Source organism: Lotus japonicus, chromosome 5 (assembly GCF_012489685.1).
Source record: "Lotus japonicus ecotype B-129 chromosome 5, LjGifu_v1.2".
Classification (NCBI taxonomy): Eukaryota; Viridiplantae; Streptophyta; class Magnoliopsida; order Fabales; family Fabaceae; genus Lotus; species Lotus japonicus.
In genome coordinates this window covers 14,715,239-14,733,472 of record NC_080045.1, presented here as the reverse complement: position 1 = coordinate 14,733,472, position 18,234 = coordinate 14,715,239, and the positions used below count along the sequence as shown (strand labels likewise).

Below are 18,234 nucleotides of genomic sequence, written 5' to 3'. Positions count from 1 at the left end.
AGACGACTCGCTCTAATTCCTAAAATGACTACGCAACATTCCTCAAGCAATTCCTGAACTTTCTTCTTCATTAATCTTTCTCAAATATCAAACTCCTGTCACGCTTACACTGATTCTACGCGTGAGTCGGAAATTAGCTTGTTCTGAAAATCCAGGTCTTACAATACTACCCCCCAAAAAGAAAGTTTCGTCCTCGAAACTTAAGGCTCAGTGAAGAGTTCCGGATACTGTTCCTTCATCCTCTCTTCTAGTTCCCAAGTAGCATCGCCCGTGACTTGGTTCCAAATCACTTTTACCAGAGGAACCTGCTTGTTCCTCAACTGCTTGATCCTACGTTCCTCAATCCTCATTGGTGCCACTTCAAAAGACAAGTTGTCTCTAAGCTGAATATCATCTTCCTTGATGATGTGAGAGGGATCAGGAATATACTTCCTCAATTGTGATACGTGTAGCACATCATGAATCTTGGAAAGAAAAGGTGGCAACGCAATCCGATAAGCTACTTTACCGACTCGCTCGATAATCTGATACGGTCCAATGAACTTCGGTGTCAGCTTCCTCGACTTTATCGCTCTTCCCACTCCGGTAGTTGGTGTCACGCGAAGAAACACATGGTCTCCCGCCTCAAACTCTAACTCTCTCCGTCGTGTGTCAGCATAACTCTTCTGTCGACTCTGTGACGTCCTCATCTTCTCTTGTATTTGCTTCACTTTCTCAGTAGTTTGTTGTACTAATTCAGGTCCAACGAGAAGATGTTCGCCATCTTGAAACCAACATAAAGGAGTTCTACATCTCCTCCCATACAAAGCCTCATAAGGTGCCATTCCAATACTAGCATGAAAACTGTTGTTATAAGTAAACTCGATCAACGGCAACAGCTCATCCCAGCTTTCTTGACTATCCAGAACACAGGCTCGCAGCAAGTCTTCCAATGACTGTATTGTCCTCTCTGTCTGTCCATCCGTCTGAGGGTGATAGGCAGAGCTCAACCTCAACTTCGTCCCAAGCGCCTCGTGCAACGCCTTCCAGAAATGCGAAGTAAACTTCGGATCTCTGTCAGAAACAATACTCGATGGTACTCCATGAAGTCGTACAATCTCAGCGACATACACTTTTGCAAGTGCCTCCACATTGAACGTGGTCTTCACCGGTATGAAATGTGCTGACTTCGTCAGACGGTCCACAATGACCCAAATGGAATCAAATCTCTTCCTCGTAGCTGGCAAAGCTACCACGAAATCCATAGAGATACTGTCCCACTTCCACTCCGGCACATCAAGTGACTGTAACATACCCGCAGGCTTTTGATGTTCTATCTTCGCCTTCTGACATGTCAGACATGCCGCCACAAACTCTGCTACATTCTTCTTCATTCCTGGCCACCAAAAATTCAACTTTAGATCTTGATACATCTTTGTCGATCCCGGATGAATACTCAATCTGCTCTTGTGACCTTCGTCAAGAATCATCCTTCTCAACTCCATGTCCAATGGTACGCAGACACGTCCTTTGCAACGCAGAATGTTGTCGGTTCCTACCTCAAAATCCGGCGCTTTTCCCAAAATGATCAAGTTCCGTTTCTCGCTCAGCTCCTCATCTAACAGTTGTTTCACCTTGATCTCGTTCAGAAAATCACTAGTGATCGTCACCATCCCAAAGCTCAATTTTCCAGGTGTCACTTGCATACCCAAACTGAGGTCGCGAAAAGTCTCGATAAGTTCCAATTCCTTAATCATCAACGATGAAACATGAATTGTCTGGCGACTCAGTGCGTCTGCTACAACATTTGCTTTTCCTGGGTGGTACAACAAAGTGAAATCATAGTCCTTGATGAATTCCACCCAACGCCTTTGTCTCATATTCAGATCCTTCTGATCGAACAGGTACTTCAGGCTCTTATGATCACTAAAAACAGTGAAAGTGCTCCCATAAAGATAGTGCCTCCAAATCATGAGCGCAAATACCACAGCCGCTAACTCCAAATCGTGCGTAGGATAGTTCCGTTCATGTATCTTCAATTGCCTTGAAGAATAAGCCACAGCCTTTCGGTGTTGCATCAACACACAACCCAAACCTTGGTACGAAGCATCGCAGTAAACCTCGTAGGGTTCCTTCTCTTGTGGTAATGTCAGAACTGGCGCGGTCGTCAAACGCTTCTTCATATCTTGGAAACTCTGTTCACAATCCTCTGTCCAAGCAAAAGGTTGGTTCTTCCGGGTGAGTTTCGTCAATGGTCCTGCAATCTTAGCAAAACCTTCGATGAATCGTCGGTAATATCCAGCTAAACCGATGAAACTCCTTATATCTGTCACAGTCTTAGGACGCTCCCATGCAAGTACCGCTTCCACTTTACTGGGATCCACAGCAATGCCCTCCTTTGAGATGACATGTCCTAAAAACTTTACTTCTTCGAGCCAAAATTCACACTTTGTCGCGTTAGCATACATTACCTTATCCCGAAGAACTTGTAATACTTGACGTAGATGTTCCTCGTGTTCTTCACGATTCCTCGAGTAGATCAAGATGTCGTCGATGAACACCACAACGAAGCGATCCAAGAATGGATGAAAGATCCTATTCATGTAGTCCATGAATACAGCTGGTGCATTCGTAACTCCAAACGGCATCACCAAGTACTCATAGTGCCCATAGCGTGTCCTAAACGCCGTCTTTTGAATATCCTCATCCTTGACTCTAATCTGGTGATATCCCGATCTCAGGTCAATCTTCGAGAAAATAGCAGCACCCTTCAACTGATCCATCAAATCGTCAATCCTTGGCAACGGATAACGGTTCTTTATCGTGACTTTGTTCAACTGTCGATAATCCACACAAAGTCGCGATCTTCCGTCTTTCTTCTTCACAAGCAGCACTGGCGCTCCCCACGGAGAAACGCTAGGTCGGATAAACCCCTTCTTGGTTAAATCTTCGAGTTGACTCTTCAGCTCAGTCAGTTCTGCCGGTGCCATACGATACGGTGCGATTGATATAGGTCCAGTGCCTGGGACTATATCAATTGTGAACTCCATATCTCTGACCGGAGGTATTCCAGGTACGTCTTCGGGGAACACATCCTCGAAATCTTGCACAACAGCAATTCCTTGTACTCCATTCTCCTTAGCTTCCACCACGGTTGTAGACATGAGAGAACTCAAAGCTCCTTTCCTCAAAGAAAGCTTTGAAAAGTACGAGTTCAGGAACTCAGCGAGTCCAGCATCGGGAAAGATAACTACCTTATTGGCGCAATCAAGAAGAACATGATGGTGGGACAACCAATACATGCCTATGATCACATCCAATCCCTAGAGGGGTAAGCAGGTCAAGTTAGCTACAACGTTCTCTACCTAATACATGTTGTTCGATAATAACTAACTATGTATATACTTATATCAGATGTATAATTAACAATAACTAGCATAAGGTTATTCACTTACGAATAACCTTCAAAAATAATCTATATAAACAGTAATCAAGCACACTCTTCCTCCGATTGACACCCCATCAATCGGTCTCAGAGTTCAAACATCTTAAGCAGGCACTCTACCCAAAAGCTCTGGTTTTCTAGACCAAAGCTCTGATACCACAATTGTAACACCCCAATTTCTCAACTGAGGAGTCACATTAGTAACCTAACAAAGTCTAAGGACCAATCTGCAATCCCTAAAAACCAAGGGAATTTTTTTTCTGTAAAACAACTAAACACTTCGGCTAAAAGGTTGGAAACATACCATAACTTTATTTAGATAACTTGTTTCCCGATATACAGTAATAATAGTTTACAATACCATAAGTAAGGTTCAGAATAAACATGCGCACTTTAACAGTGGCGGAAGCAAGACTTTAATAACAGAGTTCTCATAAAGTAAAAGAGACTCCAACATAATCCACAAGAAGAGAAGCAAAGCTGCTTCTCATACCTCTACTCCACCGCTTACAACTCGATCTCCAACTCGAGTAGCTATGCCTCGGCGGAAGGATCTCCATCGCCTAATAGCGTTAAGCGCCCAAACAACAAGTAGCAAATAGAAAGGGTTAACTCCATGCAATTACCATGTATAAAAGAGAAAAATCATGCTGTTCGAATTTAATTACCTGACATGGTAAATAACTAGCAACATAACTCAACTCATATATCAACAACTTAAACATAAATCGGACTCAGATAATAATAACCTCAACAATGTAACATCAAATCAGATATCAATAAACCAATACGAAAATCCAACAACATAGGGTCAGGTGTTAGTTCCCTATAATGCAACTATATGCTGCTAACAAAATGGATCGATCAATATCGTCTCTCAAGACGGGACAATGATAGGACACACCTCCTCATCGCCACTTATAACGTCATACATGACGGGACAATCATAGGACACACCTCCTAATCGCCACTTAACGTCACACAAGACGGGACAATCATAGGACACACCTCCTGATCGCCACTTAGCATCTCGCAAGATGGGACAATGATAGGACACACCTCCTCATCGCCACTTGACTCAAGCCCTATATGCCAAGTCAGACAATAACAAAGCCCACCCAAGGACCAATCCAAAGTAACCACATGTTCCATCCACTAGGAAGCAGTAACGACAGAAACCAGTAAACGGCCGAAGCCTCTCAGAAAACATTTTCCAAATTCAGCATAATAATCATAATCATCTGCCAATCAATATAAACATCTTCATCTCAAACACAGGCAGTGCGATAAAAGCATGCAAGACTCAAAGACGCTCTAAAACCGAGTTACCCTTACCTTCGTGAGTAGAAGTTGGGCATGGAAATTGCGAACCTAGAACAAAGAAAACACAATCATCAACACAAGCTTCACTAGGAGCAACACGATCTACTAATACTAATCGAAATCGTAAAGAAAGCCTCTAAAGCTTCAGAGTTCCTATTTAGGCACAAATTGACAACGGAGACTTCGTTCGCTAAAACGAGCATAACTCGAGCTACATAACTCAGAATGACACGAAACCGGCGCCAAAATTTCGACAATTGAAAGAGCTACGCAAAGGCTCAGGTCATAGAGACCCAAAAATTATTTTTGGACACGGTACCCAAGCAATTAGGTTTCGGCCACTATGGAAAATAGAGTTTTCGAACTTTTTCTTCGATCTAAATCAATTCACAAGGTAGTTTTAGGGTAAAACTAAGGCAAAGAAATTGTCGGAACAATTTTCGGACAATCGGGTCGAAATACGACTATCCAGGGGCATTTTGGTCCAAAATAAAGGCTCAAAACTTCAAAGTTATCAGTTCGGAAAACAAATTTGACAGCAACGATCCTCATGATATCCGTGACAACAAATCCTAAAGGCACGAAGTCAGATTAAGTCTTTTCGACAATAAAGTTTCGAAATGTGAGACAAAAAGAGTTTTGAGTCAATTTTTCAGATCCTGGACAACTGAATCGCAATCAGAGTTTACTGACAGAGGTTTTAGACTCAGGGGAACATAAGGAACATAACCCAAGCGAGAAATCAGAGAAATCGGACAATTTTAGAAAAAGCTCAAAACTTAGAGCACAGAAACGACTTCAGAAACTCAGCAGAAACAGAAATCAGAGGCAGGATTCATGATAGTTACCTCGATACCTAGAAGTAGGGACGAACTGCACGAAGATTGGTCAAGTTTTCGCGGAAATCTCCTCCCCCCTTGCTCCCCACGAAATCAGCCACAAATGGAAAGAAAATGAGAGGATTTTGCTTTTTCGCGCTATTTATAGGCGGGTGAAATCGCGGGAAAATGAAAATTTCGCGATTCCGATTTTTGCAGCACGATCACCGAGAAATTCTAAGAGAGATTCTGGCGTCAGAATTCCAGAACTCAAAACAAATATCTAGGATTTGGGAAAAACGATATCGAAAAACTCAAAAGCGGTGTCGGTTAATCTGCCCCGAAAAACTACTTTTTGCTGTGATGCTCAAACGACAAAACTTCCAACTGAAGAAAGATTGGAAATGTCGAAACAAATCTGGCAACGCGGACGGAATCTTCGTTAGAAGTCCCGAATAGAAAAAGTCTTCATCCATTGCTCGAAAATAGGGTTTCGAAGCAAAGAAATTAGCGTCGGCGGACATCCGAAAAGTGAAACCTATCGTGCGTACAGTCCAGAGTTCCGAAATGAAACGCTGGTCGAAGGAAAAATAAAGAAAATCTTTAAATTTTCCAAGGATTCGAAATCTCACTTAAAACGTTGCTCTAAAGCGAAATTAGCCTATTCTGGACACGCTTGCCATAAGGCGGGTGTGCAGACGACTCGCTCTAATTCCTAAAATGACTACGCAACATTCCTCAAGCAATTCCTGAACTTTCTTCTTCATTAATCTTTCTCAAATATCAAACTCCTGTCACGCTTACACTGATTCTACGCGTGAGTCGGAAATTAGCTTGTTCTGAAAATCCAGGTCTTACAACTGACGTGCTTCAAGTGTGGGAAGCCGGGGCACTTTGCTCGTGCTTGTCCCGACACGAGGCCTCAATGCTTCAATTGCAACAAGTTGGGGCATACTGCTGCTCAGTGCAGGGCACCAAAGGCGGAGCCAACCGTCAACACTGCTCAAGGAAAGCGTCCTGCTGCAAAGGCGAGAGTCTACACCATGGATGGTGAAGATGCTGAGGGGGTAGATGGACTGATTAGAGGCGACTGCGAGATTGACGGTAACCTTCTATCCGTACTTTTTGATTCCGGAGCAACGCATTCATTTATCTCTAGAGATTGTGCAATCAGATTAAGACTTCCTATTACTGCTTTGAGCTTCGATCTGATAGTTGCTACTCCTGCCAAGACTCTACTTGCTAATTCAGCATGCATGTATTGTCCGATAACATACAACAATAGGATCTATCATGCTAACCTAGTATGCCTAACTCTTAAGAACCTAGATGTTATCCTAGGAATGGATTGGTTGTCCCGCTATCATTGTCTTTTGGACTGCAACCGAAAGAGAGTGGTATTTCTTGATTCGGATCTTTCCGAGTATCTAGCTGCCAATCACATCAGCGTCGCTTTGAACGAGGGATCTCAGGAGTATTCTGTTTTGCTAAGCTTGGAGAGCAAAGGGAACCCAGAAGTTGGCAGTATTCCAGTGGTGAAAGAATTCACGGATGTTTTTCCTGGCGATGTACCTGGATTGCCGCCTGTACGCGACATTGAGTTTGCTATAGACATCGTACCGGGAACAGGGCCGATTTCGATTGCACCATATCGTATGGCACCTGCGGAGCTAGTGGAACTGAAGTCCCAACTCGAAGATCTTTTGTCGAAGGGATTCATACGACCAAGCGTTTCACCTTGGGGAGCGCCAGTCTTATTGGTGAAGAAGAAGGACGGGAAGTCGAGACTATGTGTCGACTACCGACAATTGAACAAGGTAACCGTCAAGAATAGGTATCCGTTACCTAGGATTGATGATTTGATGGATCAACTGCGGGGAGCTACCATATTCTCGAAGATCGACCTGAAGTCGGGTTATCATCAAATCAGGGTCAAGACCGAAGATATCCGGAAGACGGCATTCAGAACCCGTTATGGACACTATGAGTACTTAGTGATGCCATTTGGGGTGACAAATGCGCCGGCAATATTCATGGCTTACATGAATATGACTTTCCATACATTCATGGATCGATTCGTCGTGGTGTTTATCGACGACATTCTGATCTATTCAAAGAATGCTGAAGACCATGAGGAGCACTTGCGACAAGTTTTACAAGTGCTGAGGGAGAAGGAGTTGTATGCCAATCCTTCTAAGTGCGAATTTTGGCTCGAAGAGGTAAAATTCTTAGGCCATGTGATCTCTAAGGAGGGGATAGCTGTGGATCCAGCAAAGGTAGAGACCGTATTGTCATGGGAACGGCCGAAGACAGTGACGGAGATCATAAGTTTTGTCGGTTTGGCGGGATACTATCGTCGCTTTATCGAGAATTTCGCGAAGATTGTTGGACCTTTGACTCAACTGACGAGGAAGGACCAACCTTTTGCATGGACTGAAGCGTGCGAGACTAGATTTCAGACAATGAAGGATCGGTTGACGATGTCACCTGTACTCGTCTTACCGCAACCGGAGGAACCTTATGAGGTATACTGTGATGCTTCGCATCAAGGTTTGGGATGTGTGCTGATGCAACATCGGAAGGTGGTTGCTTATGCTTCAAGACAACTGAAGGTGCATGAGAAGAATTATCCGACTCATGACTTGGAACTAGCTGCAATCGTATTTGCGCTGAAGATTTGGAGACATCACTTATATGGATGCAATTTCACCATATTCAGTGATCATAAGAGCTTGAAGTACTTGTTTGAGCAGAAGGAGCTGAACATGAGACAGCGTCGGTGGATGGAATTTCTCAAAGATTACGAGTTCACTCTGCAATATCATCCTGGAAAGGCGAATGTTGTTGCTGATGCCTTGAGCAGGAAGATGCACATCTCGTCGATGATGGTGAAGGAGCTGCAACTGCTGGAACAATTTCGAGATATGAGCTTGGATGTGAAATTATCCGAGGGAGAACTGAAGTTTGGGATGATCAGAATTACCAATGGATTGATGGAAGAAATCCGAGACCAACAGTTACAAGATGAGTTTCTGCTCGGGAAAAGGAATTTGGTAAGTCAAGGTAAAGACCCAGAATTCAAGGTAGGAAGTGACAATATCCTACGGTGCAAGGATAGGGTTTGTGTACCTAACAACCCTGACTTGAGAAGATTGATTATGGATGAAGGTCACAAGAGCAAGTTAAGCATTCATCCTGGAATGAAGAAGATGTACCAGGACTTGAAGGTGAATTTTTGGTGGCCAGGAATGAAAAGACAAGTGGCTGAGTATGTAGCTGCATGTCTGACATGTCAGAAGGCAAAGGTGGAGCATCAGAAGTCTTCAGGTATGCTACAAAGCTTGGATGTGCCAGAATGGAAATGGGATAGCATATCGATGGATTTCGTCGTGGCTTTGCCAAGAACTCAGAAGGGATACGATTCTATTTGGGTAATCGTGGATCGACTGACTAAGTCGGCTCATTTCGTACCGGTGAGGACTACGTACAACGTGGAGAAACTATCAGAGTTATATATAGCGGAGATTGTACGACTTCACGGAGTACCGACAAGTATTGTATCCGATCGAGACCCGAAGTTTACATCACATTTTTGGGGAGCTCTTCAAGAAGCTTTCGGAACGAGGCTGAGACTAAGTTCTGCTTATCATCCGCAGACTGATGGACAGACTGAGAGAACTATTCAGTCGTTGGAGGATTTGCTACGCGCTTGCGTTCTAGACAACAAGGGCAGTTGGGATACCTTATTGCCATTGATTGAGTTCACATACAACAACAATTTTCATACGAGCATTGGTATGGCACCGTATGAGGCTTTGTATGGCCGCAAGTGTAGAACACCTTTGTGTTGGTACCAAAACGGAGAAAATCTGTTGGTAGGACCGGAACTTCTGCAACAGACCACTGAGAAGATCAAGCAGATCAGAGAGAAGATGAGGACTTCTCAGAGTAGACAGAAGAGTTATGCAGATCAGAGGCGCAGAACTCTGGAGTTCGAAGAAGGAGATCATGTATTTCTGAGAGTTACTCAGACGACGGGAGTTGGTCGAGCAATCAAGTCAAAGAAGCTTACGCCCAAGTTTATTGGACCGTATCAGATCACTCGTCGAATTGGACCAGTCGCTTACCAGATTGCACTACCTCCATTTCTATCAAATATTCATGATGTATTCCACGTGTCACAACTGAGGAAATATATTGCGGATCCGACACATGTTATCGAGCTGGATGACATTGAGTTGAAGGATGATCTGTCTTTCGAGACACCGCCAATTAGCATTGGTGACACCAGGATAAAACAGTTGAGAGGGAAAGAGATCGAGTTAGTGAAGGTCATTTGGAATAAAGACACTGGTGATGCGACATGGGAGCTGAAGGAGAAGATTCAAGAACAGTATCCAGAACTTTTTACTAACCCTTAAGTTTCGAGGTCGAAACTTTCTTTTTGGAGGGTAGTAATGTAAGGCCCGAGTTTTTAAGTTTATGCTAAGTGAATAAACTTCTTATTCACGATTAGGGTTGATGTAATGTGAAGGGAAACCTGAACGAAAGTTTATTAAATGAAATATATTTATGAAGGAGAAAGTTCAGGAAAAGTTCAAGGATTGCATTATGATCGATAAAAGTTATAGCACGAACGTTTTACGCTTAAACCTAGGTCAGAAACCCTAGTATATAGCTAATTTTCACTTTTAGGCACGATGGCAGTTAATTCCAAAAATCTTCAGAGAAATGTTAGAACTTCTCTTTTTCCATATATCACAATCGTTTCGAGGCGAAACTCTAGGATCTACGAACGTCCGATTCCAATCATCGGAAGTTTGCCGAAACCGAATCCCTGGTATTTCAAAACCCTAGAATTTCTCGACAATGAAGACTTTTTCTATTCAGAGCTTCAAATGAATATTCCACACGCGTACACCCATTTCTCTTGATGATTTCAATCTTTCTTCCGAAGGAAGTTTTCCATTCCGACATTCGATGCAAAAAGCAACTTATCGGGTAAAATAGTTTTATACCGACTATGCTTTAGTTGCCAAAAATACAAGGAGACCTCTTTATAGTTTTGGAACTCTTTTGCCAAAACATATCTAATAATTCATGGAGAATGAAGTCGGAAAAATCAGATTCGCGAAACTTTCATTTTCCCGCGAATTTCCAACCTTTATATATAGCAAAGAAAGGAAGAAAAACACAAATTCTCCTCCATTTTCTCTCCCAAAACCGCGGCCAAGAACAAGGAAGAAGGAAGAAGAGTTTTTCTTCATCGTTTGCTTGATCGTCGATCAATCAGTTGCTACTTCAAGGCTTCGAGGTATAGTCGCTAATCCTTACCTCTGATCGCTTTTTCCATGGCTTTTCTGTAGAGTTTTCTGAGCGGATAGTTTATGGGTTTTTGCAAAACTATCCTGAATCTTTCATTTCTGATTCTAAACCTCTTCCTTATGCGCCCAAGATCACTTCTGTCGGGTTAGATTTTCCGTTATGTCGCCGGAATTCCGCCGGAATCAATTTGAGCCTAAAATACCCATTTTTGGAGTTTTTGGTGTAAAGCTTCAACCTTTAGGCTGAAAACTATCGCCTTAGCTTAGTGCTAGTAGGATTAGTTGTCATAAACGTCGTTGGTGACGTCCCTGCAAAATTTTATTTTTGGGATTTCAGTTTTGAAAAATCCTAAGTTAAAAATCATGACCAAAATACCCCTGCGACAGTTTTTGATCCGATAATTTTTCCGAGTTCAGAATACCCTTACTTACGGCTTATGAAAGCATAGGAACCAAGTTTGATCGAAGAAAAATCGAGCCCCATAATTGCACAAAGTGGTCGAGCCCTATTAGGGGGGAGGAGGAAAATTTCCTTTTCCGAAAACTTGTCTTTCGCGCTAGTTTATCGTACCTTAGGGTATAGATTACTTCGAGTAACCTTAGTAAGTATCGATAGCTTAGTTTCCGATAGATTCTGATAGTATTCTGTGATTTTATTGTAAAGGTGCTTTTGAGGATTTCCCCGAGGACCAACACTTTGAGAGCGAGGAAGCACTAGTTGATCATTCTGGAGAACTTTCAGGTGAGGGCTTCTCACTGAATCTCTAGTTAATGCTTAGGGTCGATGTTTCGACATTGTTTACTGTTTATGCACTGGAATTGTGTGTGATTGGAAAATGTTTTCTGAGGCTTCGGCTGACAATGTAGATGATTCATCATCTACTGAATGTTTTTGAGATTGTCTTACATGCTATGTGCTATGTGGGTAATCTAGGATGTGTGGTGCATGCTTTATATGCTAAGTGCTAAGTGTTTATGATGCGATTTATTGATATATGACATGTTGTTGATTGTGATGATTTAAATATGCTCTGTACTGGAATCTGAGATTCTGAATGGTGAGAATAGCGGGCAGGTCATGCCGATTTTATTTTGAGAGTTTTGAGAAAGTTTGATAGGACGAACGAGGTTCGGGCCTTAATTTTGTTTAGTGGATCGAGACATCCTCTGGAAGCGACTTGGGATTGGGAGATCCTGAAAATGTATAAGACTTGCGATAAGACAAAATGGAATCTATTTTATAAAGAAAATTCATAAGACCTTAAATAACCTCAAAATCTTTAAGTAATGATAACAACCTCGAAGGAAGGCATTGGAAGTCAAATCATAGTTTTGGAAAAACGAGGAGTGTCGTCGGATCTAAGTGTTGAGTTTGTTGTTGTGCTGTTGGAGCAGCGTTTGTTGTTGTGCTGTTGGAGCAGCGTTTATTGTTGTGCTGTTGGAGCAGCGTTTGTTATTGTGCTGTTGGAGCAGCGTTTGTTGTGGTGCTATTGGAGCTGCTATGTGTCGTTATGAAGTGTGTCTTTTGGTCGCAGAATCGACTTTACCTTAGGGTAAGCTTTTAGAGACTTTAACTTCCCTAGAACACGTGGCGACGTGTCGAGTGAGGACGGAGACGTTGTTTGACTAATCATTTTGCATACATGCAACATTAATGAGGTATTAACACAGGACGTACTCTGGACCTCGTCGGTTTCCAAAATGGTCATAAGACCCGGAATGCCGTGAAAGAGCGTTTGTATACGTCTCTTGTAGCAGACCGAAATGGCAGACCTACGGGTTTACTGCTGATCTGACTACCCCTGTTGGAGTAAGAGGCACGCGGGCCGAAATGGCTCCACCGTGGCTAGTGTTAGGGCTGATCCGTTTGATGTCCATCCCTTTCCGGAATGCATGTGGTTGACTGGGTTAACCTGCATACATATCATGCAACATGCATACTAATTTAGTTGTTGAGTGTGATTGGTAATTGTTAAACCTATTTGGAACATGTTATCTGCTATTATTGTGTTTATGTTATTGTGGAACATGCAACCCTAGGAATGACATCTTTAGCTATAAGCCTAAGTGGCTATCTATTATTTGTACCTATTGGGTTTATTATCTACATAGTTCTTTAGAGTTGACCCTCGCGTCTTCTGTGTGTGCTTTGGCGGACAACGCCTTTTGTCAGATGAATATTGCGGATTGGTTCACCATGGTCCACCCTTCGGGGGGATTAGGTACGAGATGATAGATCAGGACGACCCCGGGTCGTGGGTGGTTGACCCCGCGAGCCACCGAGCGACGTATTCGGGGCGCATCATGGAGGACCACGTGGATAGTGGAGGACTCTTGAGGTCAGGAGTGTTGAGGCGATGCTCTATCAGCTTCAACTTGCCACCGGGCGTTCACTGCGGACCAGGATTCGGAGGAGCACCGCCGCCACCGTCATCTTCAGAGGAGGAGGATCCCTCAGAGGAGTTTCCAGTGGGAGTGCCTTCGGCAGGGTCTAGTGCACCCTCTGTTGCGATCATTGATGATCAGGGTTCGGGCCCTAAGCCCGTGAGTCCAGCATCGGAGCGCACAGCGGTTGCGAGGGGAGGACGGATAGGGCTGGTAGACTTGGTCGTTCTGGATTCTGATTCAGACGACGATCATGCTAGCACATAGTTTTGAGTGTTGGTATGAGCTCCTCGAGTTAGGATTAGTGTAGGAGTAGAGTTTTAGCTCTGACAGTCTTGCTTCATTTGTTACTTAGGGGACATGGTAGATCCGCCTATAGCTTTTTGTGTGGTTTCCTTACGGGAATCACAGAGAGTTGGTTGGACTTAGGAGGTCTTATTTTCAGGCCATTGGGTCAGCTGATTCTCAGTTTTGAGGGATGGTGTTGCGGGCACTTCACCCTTTTCATTTGGTTTGTATATATTGCCTACGGGCGTTGCACTTTTCTTTCCGTCACTGAAGGTTACTCGTGACGAGGTTGTTACTTACAGCGGGGGCTGTTTATATATTGTATATTAGTTCTATTGCTTTTCGCTTTTGGGTTTTATTTAATTCAGTCTTGTCTTAGTTATTATCGAAAAAAAAAATATTTCACGTTTTTCCGCATTAAGTTTACTTTTGGTTACTAAAGTGACGCCACCGAAATCGGGGTGTTACACAATTACTACATGTCATTAATATATTGAACTATAAAAAAAAATGAGGGTACCAAATAGTGAACAGAAACAACACGCGTGTGGCCCCATGGCCCATATGTCTCTTTTTAATTTCAAGCTGTGCTGTCCTGATTGCTTTAGAGAGTGGAGTTGGTATGGAGTGGAAGTTTCTTTATTCTTCGTGGAAAACGTGCAGCCAAAACCTTACGCAATGTTTTGAATTTGATACTCAAACCGTTCATTTTAGAGTTGAAACAATGAAAATGACAGATTAATGGACATAATCAGATTAAACCCCACAAATGATCACCCATAGAGTTCTGCAAGAGTTCCAACCTACCTAGGGAAATACTGGGATCAAGCCATATACAAAAAAAAGTACCTTATATTACATATACTATGCTGCAAGAGTTTATTGATTTATGGAACTTCTTGATAAATTCCTAAAAATTTTTGTGTACCACTATTTTCTAGCAAACCGCCACAAATTGCATTGCAGGTGTCTAGCCGAAAATACGGTACATGAATAGGCGTACATGGTGTGCCCCAATCTAAGGATTGACATTGAAACTTCTTAATACTTGTGAACACATGGTGTACACTAATCTAAGGATTAACCAATTGAACATATTAGTACTAAGAAAAATCATTTTGAACTCTTGGTTTGTTGCATGATATCTTGAATAAGGAGGGTCACATTAGTGTGAGAAGACCCTCCTTCTTCCACAGCTCTCTTAGCCATCTCAGCAAGCTCTTGAACTCTTCTTCTCATTTCATCACTTTGGCTACTCTCATACATCAACTCTTCAATTGCTCTCTCAACATCTTCCTTCTTCACCAGCACCCCTATTTCCTCTTCCTCACCCCATTTCACAGGAGCCTCCACTCCAACTCTCACTCCAACTCCCAAAATCTGCACAATCAGCTTCTCATTGAAAAACTGGTCCCCAAATAGCGGCCATGTAACCATAGGTACACCGCCACAAATCGCTTCCAAAGTCGAATTCCAACCACAGTGAGTTAAGAACCCTCCAACTGCAGGGTGCGATAGTATCAACACCTGAGGCGCCCAACCTCGAATCAAAAGCCCTTTACCATTGTTCCTTTCCTCAAATCCTTGTTCCTTGATCCAATGCTCCAACTCATCTAATTGACTTCCACTCTTTTCCCTGATCACCCAAATGAAGGGTCTATTTGATGCTTCTAAACCCAAACCAAGCTCTATCAACTGCAGAGGAGTTAAATTGCACATGCTTCCAAGGCAAGCATAGATCACAGACTTTGATTTCTGCAAATCAAGCCACTTCATACAGTAATGTTCATCTTCATCAATAGAAACCTTATTATTGTTGCTGAGTGAAACAGGACCAATACACCAAACCTTACCATTTTTCACCTTCTTGTAACCCTTTGCATACTCTGTCTCCAGCTCTTCAAATGAATTCATGACAACCCCATAAGAAGCAGCTTCCGCCGCAGCGGTTTCGGCGTAAAAAGCTATCCGATTCTGGTCCATCCTTGCTCCAGAAGGCCCAGGAATCTGCGCTTTTGTCATCTCAATCTTGTCAGGGACACCAGGGAGAACAAAGTACTCTGTTTCTGAAGTCACGTTCTGGCGAACTTTGTGGCGGCCTATGTTGTAGAGACAGAACAGCGTGAAACAGCTCTGTCCGAGGAAAGAGATTCTCGGGATGTTGAACTTGGCTGCTATTCTGGCGGTGTAAGGCAAACACATGTCGGAAATGATGCAGTTTGGTGGCGGTGTTAACTCGTTGAAAAGCTGTTCCACTGGTTTCTGAAGGTTGCTTGCTGCGTTGAAGAAAGTTAAGGCGGTGCCCAGTGAAGGGAGCATGTCGAGATTCTCACACCCTTCTGGTAATCCAGTTTCGTTGTGTGGGAATTCGAGTTCGAGGATTCTGATTTGGGATCTGGATTTGGTTGTGTGAGTGAAGCGTGATGCGTTGTGGGGGGTGGTGATTACTGTGACTGTAACATCTTGCTGCTGTGACAAGATTGTGGCGATGTCCATCATGGGGATCATGTGGCCTTGGGACATCAGAGGGAACAAGACGAAGTGGATCTGGGAAGCTTGGGAGGCCATTTTTGTGCTGAGTGTTGGAGATGGATATGCTGAAAGTGAGTCTACTACTACCTCTTTATCAATTATTAGAGACTTATAAGAGATAAATAAGCACACTTTGTAGCTTTATTGGATATATGAAACGAATCCACACCCCAACCATTTTAAAAAAATGTTAGAAGTGCCCTTCGATATTTATTTTCCCGGATTTAGTTCGAAAGTGAAGGTGGTGAACCCCGTATTCTGTTTTAATAATGAAACGTTCTGGGAAATTAACTTTCGGATCGGTCCGACATTGTATATCCCAGAGTAAAACACGGAGGGACATTTAAGTATTTCTCCACTATTAAGTGGGATGGCATATCTAGTGCTTGGGGTGAGAATTCTAAGTCCCCTATGAAACGGCTAGCAAGTGGACACTTTATACACACTTACACCAATGAGATATTGAATAATTATTTGATCACACTTCAAAATGAGGTGGAAAGAGGTACAGGAGGAGAGAGATAGGAAGAAAATAAATTGTTAACATTATTCTATAAACAATAAAAGCATTTGGAAAAGAATCAAGTCTAATAATATAATTAAGTATGTCAACTGAAGTATCATTTTCAACTTTTATGATTTCTCTTAAAATTTTCAATTCTAAAAATAAGTCTAGTCCATCAAAATTAGAATTTTCATTGTGTTTTAAAGAACATTCAAGGTTAAGACAAGATTCTTTTAAACTTTCAACTTCTAAAGACTTTAACTTCTCAATTTTAAATAGAAAGCCAAGAATATCTTGTTCAAATCTACTTTGAAATGAACCAATTGCTTGATCTGCTATGTACTGAAAGTAGTTGGATTTAAATGATTCTTTAGCAAATATTTTTTTAAAAGAAGAGATCTTTGAAGTGGGCATCACCTCTATCAACAAATCAATTGTTAAGGACTACTAACGGCCAAGTTTTTCATATACTACGTTATTTACAAGGGATTGTGTAAGAACACGGTTGGCCCAACCCTAAGTGAGGCTTAAAGTAAACTTTAAAGTGGGGCCTATTTATCTAAAAAATATTTCTTTATTAAATTTTTTATTTAAAATTTGTTTTTTTAGCTTTTTGAGATGCAAAATCATTTATTAAATTATCATAATCAATTTGATTTAACATGTTTTTTTCAATTGATAATAAAACCAATCCATTTAATCATTGTTTAGGCAGGGTTGATCTAAGATAAGATTTTAGTAATTTTAATATTGAAAAACTTCTTTACACTAAAACAACAGTTACATGAATTGTTAACATTATTCTATAAACAATAAAAGCATTTGGAAAAGAATCAAGTCTAATAATATAATTAAGTATGTCAACTGAAGTATCATTTTCAACTTTTATGATTTCTCTTGAAATTTTCAATTCTAAAAATAAGTCTAGTCCATCAAAATTAGAATTTTCATTGTGATTTAACGAACATTCAAGGTTAAGACAAGATTCTTTTAAACTTTCAACTTTTAAAGATTTTAACTTCTCAATTTTAAATAGAAAGCCAAGAATATCTTGATATATATATATATATATATATATATATATATATATATATATATATATATATTCTAAATTCAAATCTACATTGAAATGAACCAATTGCTTGATCTACTATGTACTGAAAGTAGTGGGATTTAAATGATTCTTTAGGAGATTTTAAAACTTCATTGTCGGCAATCTCATCAAATTGTTTCTTTCTACGAATATTACGTTTTTCATGAAATTTGGGTTCTATATCCATTTCAATAGCAATTTCTTTAGCAGAAATTATGGCAGTTTCAAATCCATCTTCCCTATATTTTTCAAAATAAGAAATAAGTCCTTTCAATTTCTCCATAGCTACATCAATACGCATATCTTTTGATTGCAAATTTCTACTAATTAAATTACAGCAAACAAGATCTCATACCAAATAGTCATACTTAACAAAAATTTTAAATTCTTTTCTTTCTTTTCTCCTTTTCTTTCTTCTTACTTTTCTTTTTTAATCAAACGGACCCAAAATCATCTATGGTAAATATTATGTGAAACTGCCAGAGTTTTATGTGGGCTAATAATATTTTAATATGTGTTATGAATTAGAATATTCAAAAGCA

At 41.4% G+C, this 18,234-nt stretch overlaps 1 protein-coding gene across 1 annotated transcript; it reads right to left on the bottom strand.

Moving 5' to 3' along the window:
* Positions 1-14,396: 14,396 nt before the first annotated feature.
* Positions 14,397-16,315, bottom strand: LOC130717953 (UDP-glycosyltransferase 73C1-like). Its single transcript, XM_057568367.1, has one exon. The coding sequence runs from the start codon at positions 16,128-16,130 to the stop codon at positions 14,676-14,678; it is 1,455 nt and encodes a 484-aa protein (XP_057424350.1). The 5' UTR covers positions 16,131-16,315; the 3' UTR covers positions 14,397-14,675.
* Positions 16,316-18,234: the final 1,919 nt, after the last annotated feature.